This window comes from Suncus etruscus, chromosome 13 (assembly GCF_024139225.1).
Source record: "Suncus etruscus isolate mSunEtr1 chromosome 13, mSunEtr1.pri.cur, whole genome shotgun sequence".
Lineage (NCBI taxonomy): Eukaryota > Metazoa > Chordata > Mammalia > Eulipotyphla > Soricidae > Suncus > Suncus etruscus.
The window spans coordinates 74,802,999-74,819,252 of NC_064860.1; the positions used below are offsets into that span (position 1 = coordinate 74,802,999).

The window sequence follows — 16,254 nt, forward strand, 5'->3', positions numbered from 1 at the left end:
ACTTTGTTAATTCACAGAGAAGTTTAAGTTGTTCACTCTGGTCTATTTGCTTTTTCTGGTACAAACAGGAACTCTAATATATATGGAGAGAAACAGTAAAATACAAAAGATATATTGCCAAATAGTATTGACAGCATAAAAGACATTTCAACTGATGAAGTGAACATAAAAGAAGAATAAATTAGACAACTTTTAGTTCTGAATAGCAGAATAAAATTCTCTGACAGGTGTGGGGAATTCATGAAGGAAGTCTGTCTTAAAACCATGTCAATTTTGACACTTAACAAGGAATAAGCTTCATAGAGAAAGAAACTTCCTTGTGAAAAAAAATGATCTATGTGTCTTCACCAATTAACAAAAATAATTGATTGATTTAATTACAATAAAATGAATCTTTTAAAATATTGGCTTTGCATATTAAGGGTAGGATGTCTTGTTATATAAAATAATAATACAATTATCATATAAACACATTTTCTAATTGTAAGCAATAAACCAGCCTGCAAATAATGTCAAGTGGAAAGCAATTTTTGGTGATACTTTGCTAAAAAACTCCCTTCAGATTAGAAGATTAAATTTAATAATTTGCTGGTAAATGATTATATTACCTATACTAAAACAATCATTTAATTCCTTATCATATTAATATCATATTAATTAATATCATATTAATTCCTTAATACATATGATGTATTAAATTTGAAATTCTGAAATGTATTAGATACCTCAGCTTTATTTGTTCATTTATCAAGATAAGTTTTTGTTTTATGTTTTTTTTTTTTTTTTTTTTGGTTTTTGGGCCACATCCAGTGATGCACAGGGGTTACTCCTGGCTATGCGCTCAGAAATTGGTCCTGGCTCGGGGGACCATATGCGATGCCAGGGAATCGAACTGCAGTCTGTCCTAGGTCAGTCACTTGCAAGGCAGATCCCCTACTGCTCCATCACTGCTCCGACCTCAAGATCAGTATTTTGAAAGATGAGAATAAATTTAGAATTGTTTACACTTCTAATGGAAGGAAATTAAAATGTTTATGCAATGCTAATTCAAAATTCAAGTATATAATACACATTGAGTAATCTTTAAACATCAGTATAAAATGAATTTAAAAAGGAAATATGTTTTATCAAGGCTATATGTTCTTCGAAGATTGGCTTGGTTAATTATGCACTTGTCTTGGTTTTAAGTATAGTACTTTTTTATCACTGTCAAATTTATTATTATAGAGTTACATGAATTTACTTTACAAAAATATCTGCTCAGAAAAATAAATATATGTCATGATCACACATAGTGCAGAAGATAAATAGATACTTTGCATACAGACGACTGACTCAGGCATTTTCACCAGAATCCCATATGATACTCAAACTCACCTGATTGGTCCCTGAAATTGGAGCCAGGAATAAGATAGGAAAGGATAACAAAATATGACACTTGTCTATTTTGATTATATTTTTCTACATAACAAGTTATTATTTGTTATAAACTTATAGGGAAAATATGCACTCACCCCAAAAATTATGCATTCACCAATTCAATAGGAATTATAATTCAAGCAATATATAAATCTCATATTTAATAAAGTGAGCTGTATAAAAAATAAGAAAGAATCAAAGAAAGAAAGAATTAAAGAAGGAAATAATAATGAGGGCATTGAGCTTTCGAGAAAGTGGACCTATTAACATTCATTGAATATTTCATTTATTATTTTTGGTTATGTATATTTGAAATAGTATTAATTTATAAATAAATTATAATTTATTTTTCACTGGGTAGATATTAGAGAAATCAACTCTTGTATTGCATGCTGTCAGCCCCATTTTGAGCCGTTAGTGCAAGTATGGTCTTCTGAGTATTTTCAAATATTATTTTTGTCCAAATCACTAGAAATAGATCCTGAGCATATAACACAAGGTATGGTCCAAAATGCCTTATTAAAATTTTATAACTTAGTTTTTAAATGTAATAAGAGCTAGACTTAATTATAACTACATTCCCCAAGATACATCTTTCTTCCAATTTAACTTTTTATCATCTCTTTAGCTATGATATCAAATTAAGCCTTATTTTTTTTAGCCCTGCCATAATCAAGCCTATATACTTCATTTTCTTTACATGAGTTTAATTTTAAAGCTCCCTGAGAGACATAGTTCATTAGGTCAGTAGATATAAAATAATTTTATAGCAGCGGCCGGAGGATAGCACAGTGGTAGGGCAATTTTCTTGCACGCTGCCAACCCCCGATGACCTTGGTTTGATTCCTGTCATTCCGTATGGTCCCCCTAGTCTTCTAGGAGCGATTTCTGAGTACAGAGACAGGAGTAACCCCTGAGTGCCACCAAGTGTTACCCCCCCCAAAATTATATAGCACATTAGAGTGCATTTCCTGTTCATATTGTTGTCTATTCACAATGGTCTCCTTTAAATATTTTTACTGATCATTTTATTTATATGTTTGTCTTTGAAAATGCTCAGTTCCTTTGGAAATATGGAGGAGAAAAAAATGGGTGCCAGGTTATCTCTTAAATTTAATTGGCCATATGAATACTACCAATATGAGAATATGAAAATGGGTCAATGGAGTAGAGATCAGCAACCTATAAAATAAGTCTCAGAAGAGGCTTAATTGACCCCTCATCTTCTTTGACCCCTCATCTGTGCCTTGGAAGATGGCAGAAAAGCAGTAGTTCTCACCCAGAGGATCTGAGAATAAAAGCAATTTGAGGGACCAAAAGAACTACAGGGCTATAGGTCTTGATAAGCATTTCCAAAAAAGACTGCAGCGCCTCACTCCTCAGACTATGAGCATGGCACTGGATAGATTGTATGTCATTTCAGTATGTGGCAGGCCTAGGGACACTGTATACAGGAAAGGAGAATGAAGAGGATAAGGTGAGTGATGTATGTGACAGAGGTCAACTGGGATCAAGGAAGGTTGAAACTGGTGGTGGGAATGACCCTGATTCACTGTATATCTGAAATTCAAATATAAAGGACTTTGTAGTTTCAATAAAGAAAAATTTAAAAATAATTGCCAAATATCACTATAAAATTATATCATTTTATCTGATTTCTCACACTCCAAGCCCCATTCTCCCATCCCTGACAATCTTGTAAACTGCCATATAATGAAAGGTAAAAGAAATAAAATAATTTTTCTCTGCAGCTTTCTGAGGACTCTCCCTTAATGCCCTGGACCCCATTCCTTCCTACATTCCAAGAACTTGCCCTGGACCAAAAGATACGTTTTAACTGTTGCAAACCTTGTGACTTGTGGTTATCTAAATCTTGGAAAAATGTAACTGAGCCATCAGGAGAGATGAAGTCATGAAATTTTCCTATACATGGATGTACATGGAATCTATTATGCTGAGTGAAGTAAGTCAGAGGGAGAGAGAAAGACGCAGAATGGTTTCACTCATCTATGGGCTTTAAGAAAAATGAAAGACATTTTTAACAGTATCTCAGAGACAAGAGAGATGAGGGCTGGTAGGTGCAGCTCAGGACATGAAGCTCATCACATAGAGTGAAGAGTGCAGTTGGAGAGATGACTACACTGAAAACTATCATAACAATGTGAATGAATGAGGGAGGTAGAAAGCCTGTCTCGAGTACAGGTGTAGGGGGGTGGGGAGGAGGGAGATCTGGGAAATTGGTGGTGGTAATATTGCACTGGTGAAAGGGGGTGTTCTTTACATGACTGTAATCATACAACTATAATCATGTTTGACATCACGGTGTTTAAATAAAGATAAAAAAAATGTAACTGAGCAAATGTCAAGTGTCACGTACTTCCTGAAATGGACAACCCTACTGTAATTTTCCACTGTCTGAAAAGCTATATAAAGGCTTGTTATAATTGGGGCTTGTTATAATTGTTATAACTGATTGGGGGCTCTCAGCCTCTGGTCTATGGCTATGCTGATTGCCCCTGCATATGCTTGAACAATAAACCCCCTGCTCATGAGTTTCGAGTGTTGGTGTTTTTGAGTGGCGTTCGCAGTACTCCGGTGCCTTTCAATATTTTTCAGAAGAGTTTTTGTTGTTTGTTCAATTGTTTTGTTTCCCTCAAAAGGAAGTTAAGGTATAACAGTTTTATATTAACATGTATACAATGGTTTTATTGATATCTACAAATCATTTTAATATTATCAGAGTCTAATGTACAATAGATCACCTATACTTGGTTCTTTTTTATTTTTAATATATTTTACTTATTTCCCTTAGTTAATTTTTAATTCTAGCGTTTCCCTTTTTCTTTTCTGCTGTATATGGGCAATAGTATATGGCTCTCTGGCTCTCCCAATCATAATAGCACCAACATTTATGGTTCCCACTGCCAGGAATGATCCCTGATTGCAGTCAGAAGAAAGCTTTGAGCACAATTGGGAGCAATCTCCAAATACAATATATAACTTTTTATTTTCTGTGTTGGTGAAGATGTTTTCCCTCTTAGCAAAGTATTTTCTTGTACTAGAAATTCTTCCTTTTTATCTTGATGCGGTCCATTTCTTTTCAATTTACATTTCTTTGCCTTCAAAGGGAGTTCACAAAGTCAGCATTAAGATCAATATTAAAGCGCATAAAGTATTAGTATTTTGGTTTCCATCATAAAAATTCAATCTCTTTTGAACTGATTTCTATCTATGATATAAGGTAGTGATCAACGTTCATTCTTATACATGTAACTTTTAGTTTTCCCAAACCATTCATTGCAAATAATTATTCTGCTCTTCACATAGTTTTACTATCTTCGTTATAAATTTGCCATCCATATATGTGTGGGATGATAAATTTACAAATTTATGAGTTTTTTCCTTAAGCCAATACAAGGCATTTTGATTACAATAGTGTGGAGAAACTATGATTTAAAGGTAAGAATTGTGATTTGCTCTGTAAGATGCACTCGACCAGAAGACGCACATAGATTTTTAGATGCTCTCCTCCCCTGCATTCAGGTTTCAGCACCATATGGCATTCACTCCATAAAACACACTATGAGTGGAAGAAAGTGCATTTTACAGTACAAAAAATACAGTATTTTCTATTTTGTAAGAGGTATTTCAGATGCTACTCAGGGAATTAAGGCACCCCTGTAATTCTCAGTTAAGCAAATTGGCTGTTCAATGCAGGAGCCACTTTGAAAGCAGTGGCTCAAAAGACCTTTTAATTTTTGATAATTATTTAAATATCTTTTAATGACTCCGTTAAACTATTTTCATTCTGGTATACAAACTAGTACTATTCTGGAATATTGTTAGCAAATAGATTCCCAAATATAATTTTATTCAATGCTATTTTTTAACTGAAAAAAACAAATAAATCCTGGAAGACATTGAATGTACCAATGTTATTTGAGAATCTTTTTAGGTTAAATGTTATTTTACTTAGTTCCAGTTTATCAGAATCTATAGGACAATGTTAATTAAGGATTACTCTATTGTCTTAAATATATATCATATAAATGGCAAGAAAAGCACTATATTTCAAAGCTTCTTTCCTGAAATGACATGCATATTGTAGTGGCAAAACTGTATTTTCACTCCTGAATTTAATACAAGACAAAGCTTATAAATAATATAGAATTTTAGATTAAAAAAGCAAATATTAAGCAAAAGTTAATATATCACAGAAGTGTATATATGTAGGTCAAGAAATTTAATTTAGTTATAGAAATTTGATAGACACCATGCAAGTATAAATATATAATACTATTTACTATATATTAATCTCAAAATTTATTGTAGTGCATTGGGCCTCACTTGTAAAATATATAATTGTAATATATAAAATATATATCAGTATAATTATAAAATCACAATTTAATAAATTTTTAGTTCCCAAGTCACAGAATCCTAGTTTAAATGAGATTGTAAAATTAAAACACAACAGCAATTAGAGCTTGACTAGTACTTAATAGCTGCCATCTCATTTTATTTTTCTCTTTAAGATTAAATTTAAACATTTAGATGAAATTATTAAAATATACAATTGTGTGCTAGTAATGCATAGGTGTCATTTTTTCTTCACTGTCTATTTTACTTTAATCTGGTAACTGACCTCAATATTCTTCTGATGTAATACTCTTCTTTCTTTCATTGGACAGAGTTGTTTAATGATTGTCAATCTGTTCAACTTTAGAGAATAACACATGGTTTTGATGGTCCTAATTGTCCTCTTGTTATCAAAGTTAATTGTGTTTGCAACAAGCATGTGGTCTAAATTTTGACAGTTGAATCACTTCCTGTGCCTTACTCAAAAGAGAATTTTATTTCTGCTGAAACTGTAGCTCAAAAAAGATAAAAATGTAAAAGTGTGCTCCAGGTCATAATAAAGAAAATCAACATTAACTTGAGATACACGTTAAAGTTTATTGATGACTGTTCTCAATAAATAAAAAATAAAGTCAGAGAAGCTCATGTATTGAAAATATTATGAAATCGGTGACTTATTAGCATCAGAATATAAGTCTAAAATCAATATGAAATCATATTCTGCAGTAAAAAGTAAAAAGTCACTTAGATATTCTTCTTCATAAATTTACCTATGGTTGGTCTTCTTCAAAGGTGAAAGGAAACAAAACATCATTATCTATCCTTCTATATAATACTACTTTCATTCACTAAGAATGATTTAATGATTCAATATAATGATTTAATATAATTTAATGATTATAATGATTTAATTAGCATAAAAATGCCCCTTTTTAAACATAACCTTGTGGACTGGGATATTAGCAGACAGTTTATTGAAGACACAAATATTGAGTAAAAAAGTAAAAACAAAAGAATTACATAAAGGGTGGTTATTGCAAAAAATGGCAATTGATATGGACTGCTTCTAGGGAGAGATATTGTCCTTGAGCAATTGGATTTCCTTAATAGAAGATGTCTTCAGAAAGCGATTCGCATATCATGATAAAAGATACGATGTAAGTAGCAAGTGCGAAAAGAAATTATAATGCTAGAATAAAAGTATCACTGAGAAATAGATGATATTGAAAGTGAATATTAGGAAAAATATTTCTGTACATAAATTTAGACAGTCATGAACTAACTACTGGACTTTATCATGCTCTAACTTATAAAACGTCACAGCTACTCTTGTTTTACCAGTGCAGCTTTTGTCATCAGTTGAGAGACGATTTTTTATATTATGCACTCTTTCTCCAAAGTTTATCTCCTTGATGTTCTTACGTTTATCACATACATTAAACAAAAAAGTAGAACCTAAACCAAGTTGAAGAAGGGTAGAAGAAGCTTGCTTTCTGAAATCTGAAAGATTTATTTATTCATTGCTTACAAAGGTTAATGACTTAGACATGGTTGTAAAACTGAGGACTATCTTTCACAGTTGAACATTGTTGGGTTCTTTGTACTTAACTGAGAGAGAATAAGAATGAAACTATACTTACAGAAAATTGGATGAAATTAGGATGAAGCTCTAATTTGATGATATGACGAAGTTTCCTCATTCATGTACTAAACAATGATGCCTTTTAAAATCTAAAAGAAAAAAATCATTTGAATATCCTTAGTACTAATCTAAAAATGCTTTTTACAATAGAACAACTTGATGGTTAGAATTTAGTCTTTTGTAAGTGCTATGATATTTCAGATAAATAAAATCAGAGTTGATTACTAAAATTACTTATAAGTATTCAAAAACATTTCTAATGTGACTAAAAATAACAAGGTATATCTGGTTTTATTGTAAAATATCAAGGTTAAAAAGTAAATTGCAATTATCAATGATACTTAATGATACTTGACAAAATCACTATATTGCCTGAAATTCTGACTTTAGAGAGAATATTAGAGTCTTAGTGATATTTTTATCTAATAGATATTAGCTATTCAGGAAGCTATTAAAACTAAACTGTGGACAAAGTTGAAAACTGAATAAAGAATCACATTTAAACAGGAAGGATCATTTTAGACATTTATTGCATTTATGTTGCTAATTAACAACTGCTTAAATGATGCAAATGTCAATGGTTTTAAAGAGAAAATGAAACAGCCAAGTGTTCCAAAGATTCTAAGATCCTCTATGCTAATTTAATGGGCTTAGACCTGAGAAGCTTGTCAGATTTCCAAGTAAAGCAATACACAAATTTTCCACTTTGGTAAGAATTATTTTTTCTAGCTATATCATTATGGAGACCAATTGGAGACCAATTGGTGTTAAAAAGTAAAATTTGGGTATAATTTTTAGTTATATATATTAAGTAGTATCATTTAATTTTTTTTCTGATTTTTGGGCCACACCAGATGATGCTCAGGGATTACTTCTGGATATAATCTCAGAAATCACTTCTGGCTCAAGGGACCATATAGGATGCCAGGGATAGAATCGAGGTCTGTCCTGGGTCAGCCGAGTGCAAGGCAAATGCTCAAACACTGCACCATTACTCAAAATCACCTGATTTTGAGAAAAAAATTAATTTGGATTAAAATATAGAAAATGGGAGTAACCATAAGCAACGGAATTTCAAAATATTAACACACTTAATCTTCATCACAATTTTAAATGTAAGTTTTTATTGTTTTATATGTATAAATATGAATCATCTGTGGCACAAGGAAGTTAATAAAATTTGCTTAAGGTCTTCTAGCAACTGGTAGGAAAGACCAGAATTTAAAATATACTGTCTGTTTGAACATAGTGCAAAGCTCACATTTCTCACCATTATGCTTTGAAAAGCAAGTTTTGTATGCTTAATCAAAATGTAAACATTATTTGCCCATTTTTGTTTCAAACCCAAATACAAGTAGAAATAACTGAAAAAAAAGATGAATATCCTTATAATATAAAGTTTAATAATGATATTCTCCTAGGGTCTCTTCTCTCAAGTGATATTATGTTATTTGAAGCCAAGAAATGGATAATTTTCTTACATATACCTAGAGGTATTAAGGGGTAAAGTATTCCTTAAAATATATATTTTTACCAGTTACTATGGGAGTCATTGATAAAAGGTATAAATTACATCTTAGAAAGTTCAATAGAAAAATGATAAAATTCCCCCTAAAAGTATTGAGTGGGATTGGGGAACTTGAATTCATAGTTTGCCTTGGTTTATTATTCAGTAATTGTAGGTCAACAAGTTGTTACTCAAAGAGCTAATAACTGAGAAATTATAAAAAAGAACTTTTCATGGTACTCTATGATATCTGTAACTAATTTTGTAAAACTTATTTTTATCAGATATCAGTTAATATGGAAAATCATCTTATTCAAACAATAATCGAATAATGAATTATTCTTTTTATTTACACAGTGCATAATAGATCTGAAAAACTGAACTATTAAGGACACTAGAGTTTATTATTTGTTGTTATTTTTATTCATTTTGAAATCAGATTATGGGCAAATTTAATCTACAGCTAACGCTACATTTCTATGCAAGTTTTTACTTGTTCATAATTAAACATCAGTACTTTACAAATGCCTCTTCAACTACTTTTCCTTGTATTCATTCTTTCTCTAAATCAATATCTCTAAATACATGTTTAAAAGATACATGTATATGATAATTTGCTTTTTATAGGTATATTTTTATTAAACTCAACCGAAACACACCAATTTCATGGCAAAGCCCAATGTCTATTTCATTACATTTTTTAATGTTATCTCACTTTTGCTTATATAAACTTTCTCTACATCTGTTGATATAACCATAATGTTCTTATCTTTCCTTCCTTTGATATAATATATAATGTAAATTGACTTGTGTTTATTGAGTCCCTTTTATCTCTGGAATAAGTCAGTCCTTTTCATGATTTATTATTCTTTTAATGAATTACTAAATTTTTGTCACTATGATTTTGCTAAAATTTTTGCATCTATTAAATTAATCTTAAAACACTATATTACAAAGGAAATATTACTACAGCATATGTTTATATATAAGCATAAAGTTATATATGACAAAATCATAGAAAAATATAATTTTCCTCCAACAAAGCACAAGAGAAGAATTTATATTGTCACAACTCTTACTCAATATAGTCATGAAAAGTCCACCACAGCGAAACCAAAAAATAATAAATATTCAAATTGAAAAGAAATAAAACTATCAGTATTTTCATATGACATAATATTAATCATATAAAAACTCCAAAATATCCATTAAAACTATTAGAAACAATGACCCTATAAAATGCAAGAAAAATGAGCCTGAGCAATAGCACAGGGGGTAGGGCAGTTGCTTTGTATGTGATCTAGTACCAACTGGGTTTGATCTCTGACATACCATATGGTCCCCGGAGCATGCCAAGAGCAATTTCTGAGCACAGAGCCAGAAGTAACCACTGAGTTATGCTGTGTGTAGCCCTCTAAAAAACAAACAAACAAAAGTAACAACAACAACAAAATAGTAGAGAACAAAATTAACACAGAAATATCTACCAAATTTTTATATATAATGATTTAGGACAGAAGTAAATAAGATTATGTTACAATTGTGTCAAAAATTTGCCTAGGAATAAATTTAACAAAGTAGGTAAAGTCTTGTGCATAGAAAATTGACTGTTAAAGAAATAGAAGACATAAAGCAATGACTAAGCTACTCAAATCATTATTTTCAAAATGATCCCTTTAAAATTCCAATGAAATTTTTTCTAAAAGCAGAACATGACCATAGTGTGTTTGGAATCACAAAAAGTCCTGAATAGCTAAAGTAAATTTGGCAGAAAAGAAATGCTGGGAAGGTATCAGTTCAATCACATTGACTGACTTCAAAGTATAATAAAGTATAATAAAGAGGTCAATACAGTGTGCAGCTGGGATAGAGATACACAGATCAATGAGTATAATTGAAAGATGAGAAATAAATTTTCGTGTATATGGACATTTACTTTATGACAAAATGTTCACAAGTACAGAAGCAGAAAAAGAAAGCCCTTTGACAAATGATTTAGGGGAAAATGAATAGGCATCTGTATAAGAATGAAATTGGATCAAGATCTAACATCATTTAAACAACTCAAAATGGAATAAAAACTTGAATGTTAGCATTGAAACCTTAAAATGCACTACTGAAAGCATAGTCAATAATATCTGTTATTGACATAATGGTGTCTTCAGAATTCAGTTATAACTGGAATGAATATTAAAGCAAAATAAACAAATGACATAATATCAAAGTAAAGCCTCATATTTTAAGTTCTCTGTGGGAATGTAACTTGGTCTTGCTGTTATAAAACTTATAAAGATTCCTCAGAATAGTGGAAATAGAACTTTTATATGATACAGTAACTTCACTCAGAAACATCTATCCAAAAAACACACAAAAACTGTTATTTGAAAAGGCATTACATAGCTATGTACACAAATCATATACACAAATTAATTGGCAAACTCTTAATTTGGAAAAAATCCAAATAAGTCAAAAAACTTTAAATCAGTAAAAGGCATATGATAAATATTGACAATAGAGTACTACTTATTTATTAGAGAAGATAAAATCTTGCTCAGTGCTACAACATGGATAAAATTAGAGATGTTTATTCTAAGCAAAATAAGTCAAGATAGACAAATACTACATGACCTCTTCATATGTAATATATAAAGAGAAAACAAAACACACATAAAACAAAACTTAGGGAACAATGTTCAAATCAGAGAGACCCTTGGATTTTAAGCACAGAATGGAGCAGAAGCTGTGAGATTTCATTGGACAGTGGAAAAGGATTAGAAGAATTGTGGTAGTTTATAATATTGAAATAGCCTACACCTTAAACTAAGCATTTATCATCCTTCAAACAAAAGTTAAAATAATAAAAATGAATTTAAAATATTGAAAAGAATATAACAGCACAGGTTTAAGGTGTGCTCTTTAAAATTCAACATTTATATGTTAAATTTAAATGGCCAACTAAAATTTTGACTTACATTGTCCATTATACCACTCAAAAAAAGAGATAAACACCATATTACCGTATTGTTGTTGTTGTTGTTTGATACTTATATTTCTTTTGTTTTTATGTTTATTTATTGTTTTTAGCTTTAATATATTAGTTAAATCTATGGTATATTAAAAAACTTGTATAATTCGTTTTACTTCAAATAATGCCTTCTGGCTTGATCCATATTGAAAATATCAACTTTTAAACTATTTTAGTAGTATTCCATTTTGGTTATCCAAATATTAATTATCAGTCAGACATTGATTGGAACTTAGGTTTTTTTTTAAAATCTTAGCTATTGAAAATAAATCTTGCATAAGTAGGGAAATTCAGATGTCTTTAAAATTTGTATATTAATATGTTTGGGATGCCAAACATAAAGTAGTTATGTATGTGTTTTTTTATTTTTTTGTCTACACACACTCAAAGATACTAGGGATTTACTTATGGTTCTAAGCTTAGGAATCACACTTGGTGGTGCTCATAGATAATGTGCAATGCCAAGGATCTAATTTAGAATTGCCGAATAGAATAGAAGGTATTGCATCAGAGCCCTTAGGATGGGCTTGGATGGTGATGGGATGAATGGAAGGGCCTTTCTCTGCCGTCCCAGGCAACGTGACTCCAAACCTCTCCAGCTGGAGGGTATCTGGGTTCAGGAGAGCGGTGGGTAGAAAAGTCACTCACAGGCAGGCTTCTTTAGGAGATAACAAAATTATTTGACCTGGCTGACATGTGTGGCCTATAATCTTAAACCTATTTAAGCATGGTCTTGTCAGCTTGCCCTGTGTCTAGCTTCTTCCAGCCATCTCTCCTCCAACCTCCATCCAGGCAAATTCCCTTCTTGCCCCATACCAAACCTTTTATAACCTCCCCAAAACCCCTCCCAGAAATGGGAGGGTCTTTCTTGCAGGTAAACTTACACAAAGAATAGGGAGGGGTAGGGTAACAGAAGACAAGTATATTAACCTCTCTACTATGAGCTATAAAGATATGTTGTGGGTGGAATAATGGCTTTGCACTCTACCAATCAGGGCTTTATCTCTGGAACTGTCTATGTTATCAGGAATGATCACTGAAAACAAATCCATGAGTAAGCCCAGAACACCAACATGTGTGGCAGACAAAACCAAATAAATATTTTCTTGAAAAACAATAACAAACAGTATCTAGAATATTGATTTATTTATTTCCACACTCAAGCTGAAAAAAATGTAAGTTCTGTAATATGACTAGGTATAATAAACTCACAGAGCCTGCAGCTATGCCCTGGGTAGAGAAGTCTGGTCATTTTTCTTTTAGGAGTTATTTCCACATATAGTCTAGTCACCCTCCCCCATCTAACTCCAGTTTTCACTCAAATCCACAGAAAAAAATAAAAGTAGCAATTCTATATCTGAATCATTTTCTTAATTTATTTGGTACAATGTTCCCAGCTTTGAGAGTATTACCTAGAATTTATACAAATAGAGACTAGCAATTCAAATTCTGAAGGATATAATTTTCTTTTTGGTGTAATATTCTGCAAGAATGTGACTAAATGAAACATTCAGCAGGTATAATTTTGCAGGCTCCAAACTTCCTCTTACAACTTGATTTAGGCGGCCAATATTCCAATACTCTTGAGAACTTGCCTGAAGCAACCAGTGCACCCTGGACTTAAGCAGAAATTGCAGAGGGTGCTTAATTTTTCACTCAATTCCGGAGTTTTACTGTCATCGCTGTGATTAGCAAGATTGGCATTCCTGAACTGTGAGCTCTAAGGATCATTAAAATTTAATTTTCTTTAGGGATAGAACACAGACGATTATGTTCAGTTTATTGGTTTTGACCCTTTACACTTAGACAATTTTTTCATTTAATTTGGCTTATGGGGTGCATAATTCATGTGTCCCTGTACGTTTACTCCTACAAATGCCACTTGAAATGCCTGAATTAAGATTCTTGTTTCCTTTAATACTTTACAAAGTAGCATCCTGACAGGAAGCAGTGAGAGGTGCTAGTGAGAGGAAGAGAGTAAAAGAATAGATAATGTTGATTTCTGATAAAGAAAACTTCAATAAGAGAAAAATACATGAATCATTAAAACATGAACACATAATTTTGCCTTTAGACTTTATATCTGTATGTGTGTGTATTCTTATGCACTTTACTTTGATTTATATAATTTTAATAATCAGTGATTGATTACAACATTCCACTAACACACTCTGCATCACACCTTCTATCAGAGTGTCCTGCGCCTTCAAATCCACACCTACCCTACCACCATAGTATACTCTTTAAGCCAGTTGGGTTCTGTTGCCTTTAGCCATTTTCTATGCCTTAGTATGTTTCTTTATATTCCACAAATGGGAGAGATATAAAATATATTATTCTGGACTTACCTCTCTCCTTCTGACTATCTTTAATCAGTGTGTTAGTCTCTGAAATACAACATAATATTTTTGGGGCCACACCCGTTTGTTGCTCAGGGGTTACTCCTGGCTAAGCGCTCAGAAATTGCTCCTGGCTTGGGGGTACCATATGGGACGTCGGGGGATCATACCGTCGTCCTTCCTTGGCTTCCACTTGCAAAGCAGACACTTTACCTCTAGCGCCACCTCACCGGCCCCACAGCATAATATTTTAAAGAGAAATTTCATTTTAAAGATTTGAAAATATCACTATTATAATCTGTAGTCTATAGCTACAGTGCCACATATGTCTTTCTAAGTATAAATATCAAAGGTGTGCATAAAATTAAATACAAGTTAGTATTTTGCCTTTAGTTGCTCTGCTTTATTTCCAGTATCTACTATTAGTAAAATGTTAAAACCAAGTGCTTAATAGTCAAAGCTATCATACTGACAGCAGAGAGGGAAAATAAACATTTATCTATTGATGGAAGAGTGATGGTCTGAAATGTAGGCATAATAATTCCAGTAAATGTGATTATTTTAATTAAATGTCAGTGTTTTCTTCATAAGTATATGAAGAATTATATCAGCGCTTATCAATGGGTCTGCTATATCGGCCAGAGAATGTTTTCTAGTCTTGTCTATAGAATTTGTCCAGAGAAAATCCTGAATGTTTATCTCAAGACTAAAGAGAGACTCAAGTCTCTCTAAAGATTGAGAAGAGGCTCCAGTCCAGGTCTCTGTCTTTCTTCCAGAACCTTCTACAACACACCTTCTCCTTAGGATGTTAGGATGAGCACCATGGACCATAACAGCAACCTGCCACCTCATCACCAGCTCCTGCAACACCTCAGGGCCCCACTCCATGGTGAAAGCGCACACATGCCCACGAGAATGCCCATAACCTTCTTTGTTGACTACAAGAACATGGAACTGCTGTTTGCTGACCTGGTGATTGACTGTGCTGGAGACGTGGCCCTGATTTTCCAGGCCGTGTTTCTGCTCAAGGTGGGCTATGAAGACCCGAAGAGAGCCCGCGTGGAGCTTCTGCACAAGACCCAGCAGTGCACACCTGTCCCTGGGAACCTTCTAGCAGCTGCCCAGTTGCAGCCTTCTGGTACAGAAGGCCCTGTATGTGCTCCAGGTGCTGCTAGCTACCTGTTGTTGATGCTCATTGCCATGACCTACAATGCCTACCTGAGCTTGGAGGGTGCCAGCACATGCTACTGGCTCTTTGGGGGCAAGAAAGCACAGGAAATGGATTCTCTGGAACTTGACTGGGAGCTAGGTGCAGCTGCAAGGGATGTCCCTGGACCCCCTGGGAACCTATGCGGAGCCCAACTTCCCTAAGTTTTATGAATCGCTTCCAGAAAATGTGGAGTCTTCAGAACCGCCTTTCCCTGAGCTCCAAGCTTAGCCTCCAGACAACCTTGCACCCTCTTGGCCTTTCTTCTCTGCCTACCTGAATGCTGAGGATTTTTGGTTGCTTCTATGGCACTTGGGCTAGCATCTGAGGGTTCAAGCTCAGGTCAATGACCCTTCAGGAGAGGGAGCGTTAGATGATCTCAGACCTTCTATGGGTAACCTCCCTGACTATGGCTGCTACTGATCTGAGAGACTAGTTACTGAGCCCTGTTTCTGGCCAGCTTCAGGGCTACTATTGTCTGTCTGTTTAAGGTTCAGACTATCACAGCTCCCCAGGTCATTGTGTTTCTGTCTCATTGCTATCTTTGGGAAAAGAAGGAGAGACATGAGTTCCTTAAGCATTATGTCCTGGTAGATGAAGGAAATTGTTGCTAAGTGAACACAGCACCCAAAATATAGCATAATAAAATGATGAGTGGGGAAAAAGACTAAATATAGTGACCACTTTTTCTAAAAATTTTCCATTTATTCCATAACAGTGCCTCAGATCAAGACAAAAAAATTAATAAGTTATATT

General features: G+C 33.1%; 1 protein-coding gene across 1 annotated transcript; it reads left to right on the plus strand.

Moving 5' to 3' along the window:
• Window positions 1-15,113: 15,113 nt before the first annotated feature.
• Window positions 15,114-15,662, plus strand: LOC126025847 (high affinity copper uptake protein 1-like). The gene has a single exon (XM_049785590.1). The coding sequence runs from the start codon at window positions 15,114-15,116 to the stop codon at window positions 15,660-15,662; it is 549 nt and encodes a 182-aa protein (XP_049641547.1).
• Window positions 15,663-16,254: the final 592 nt, after the last annotated feature.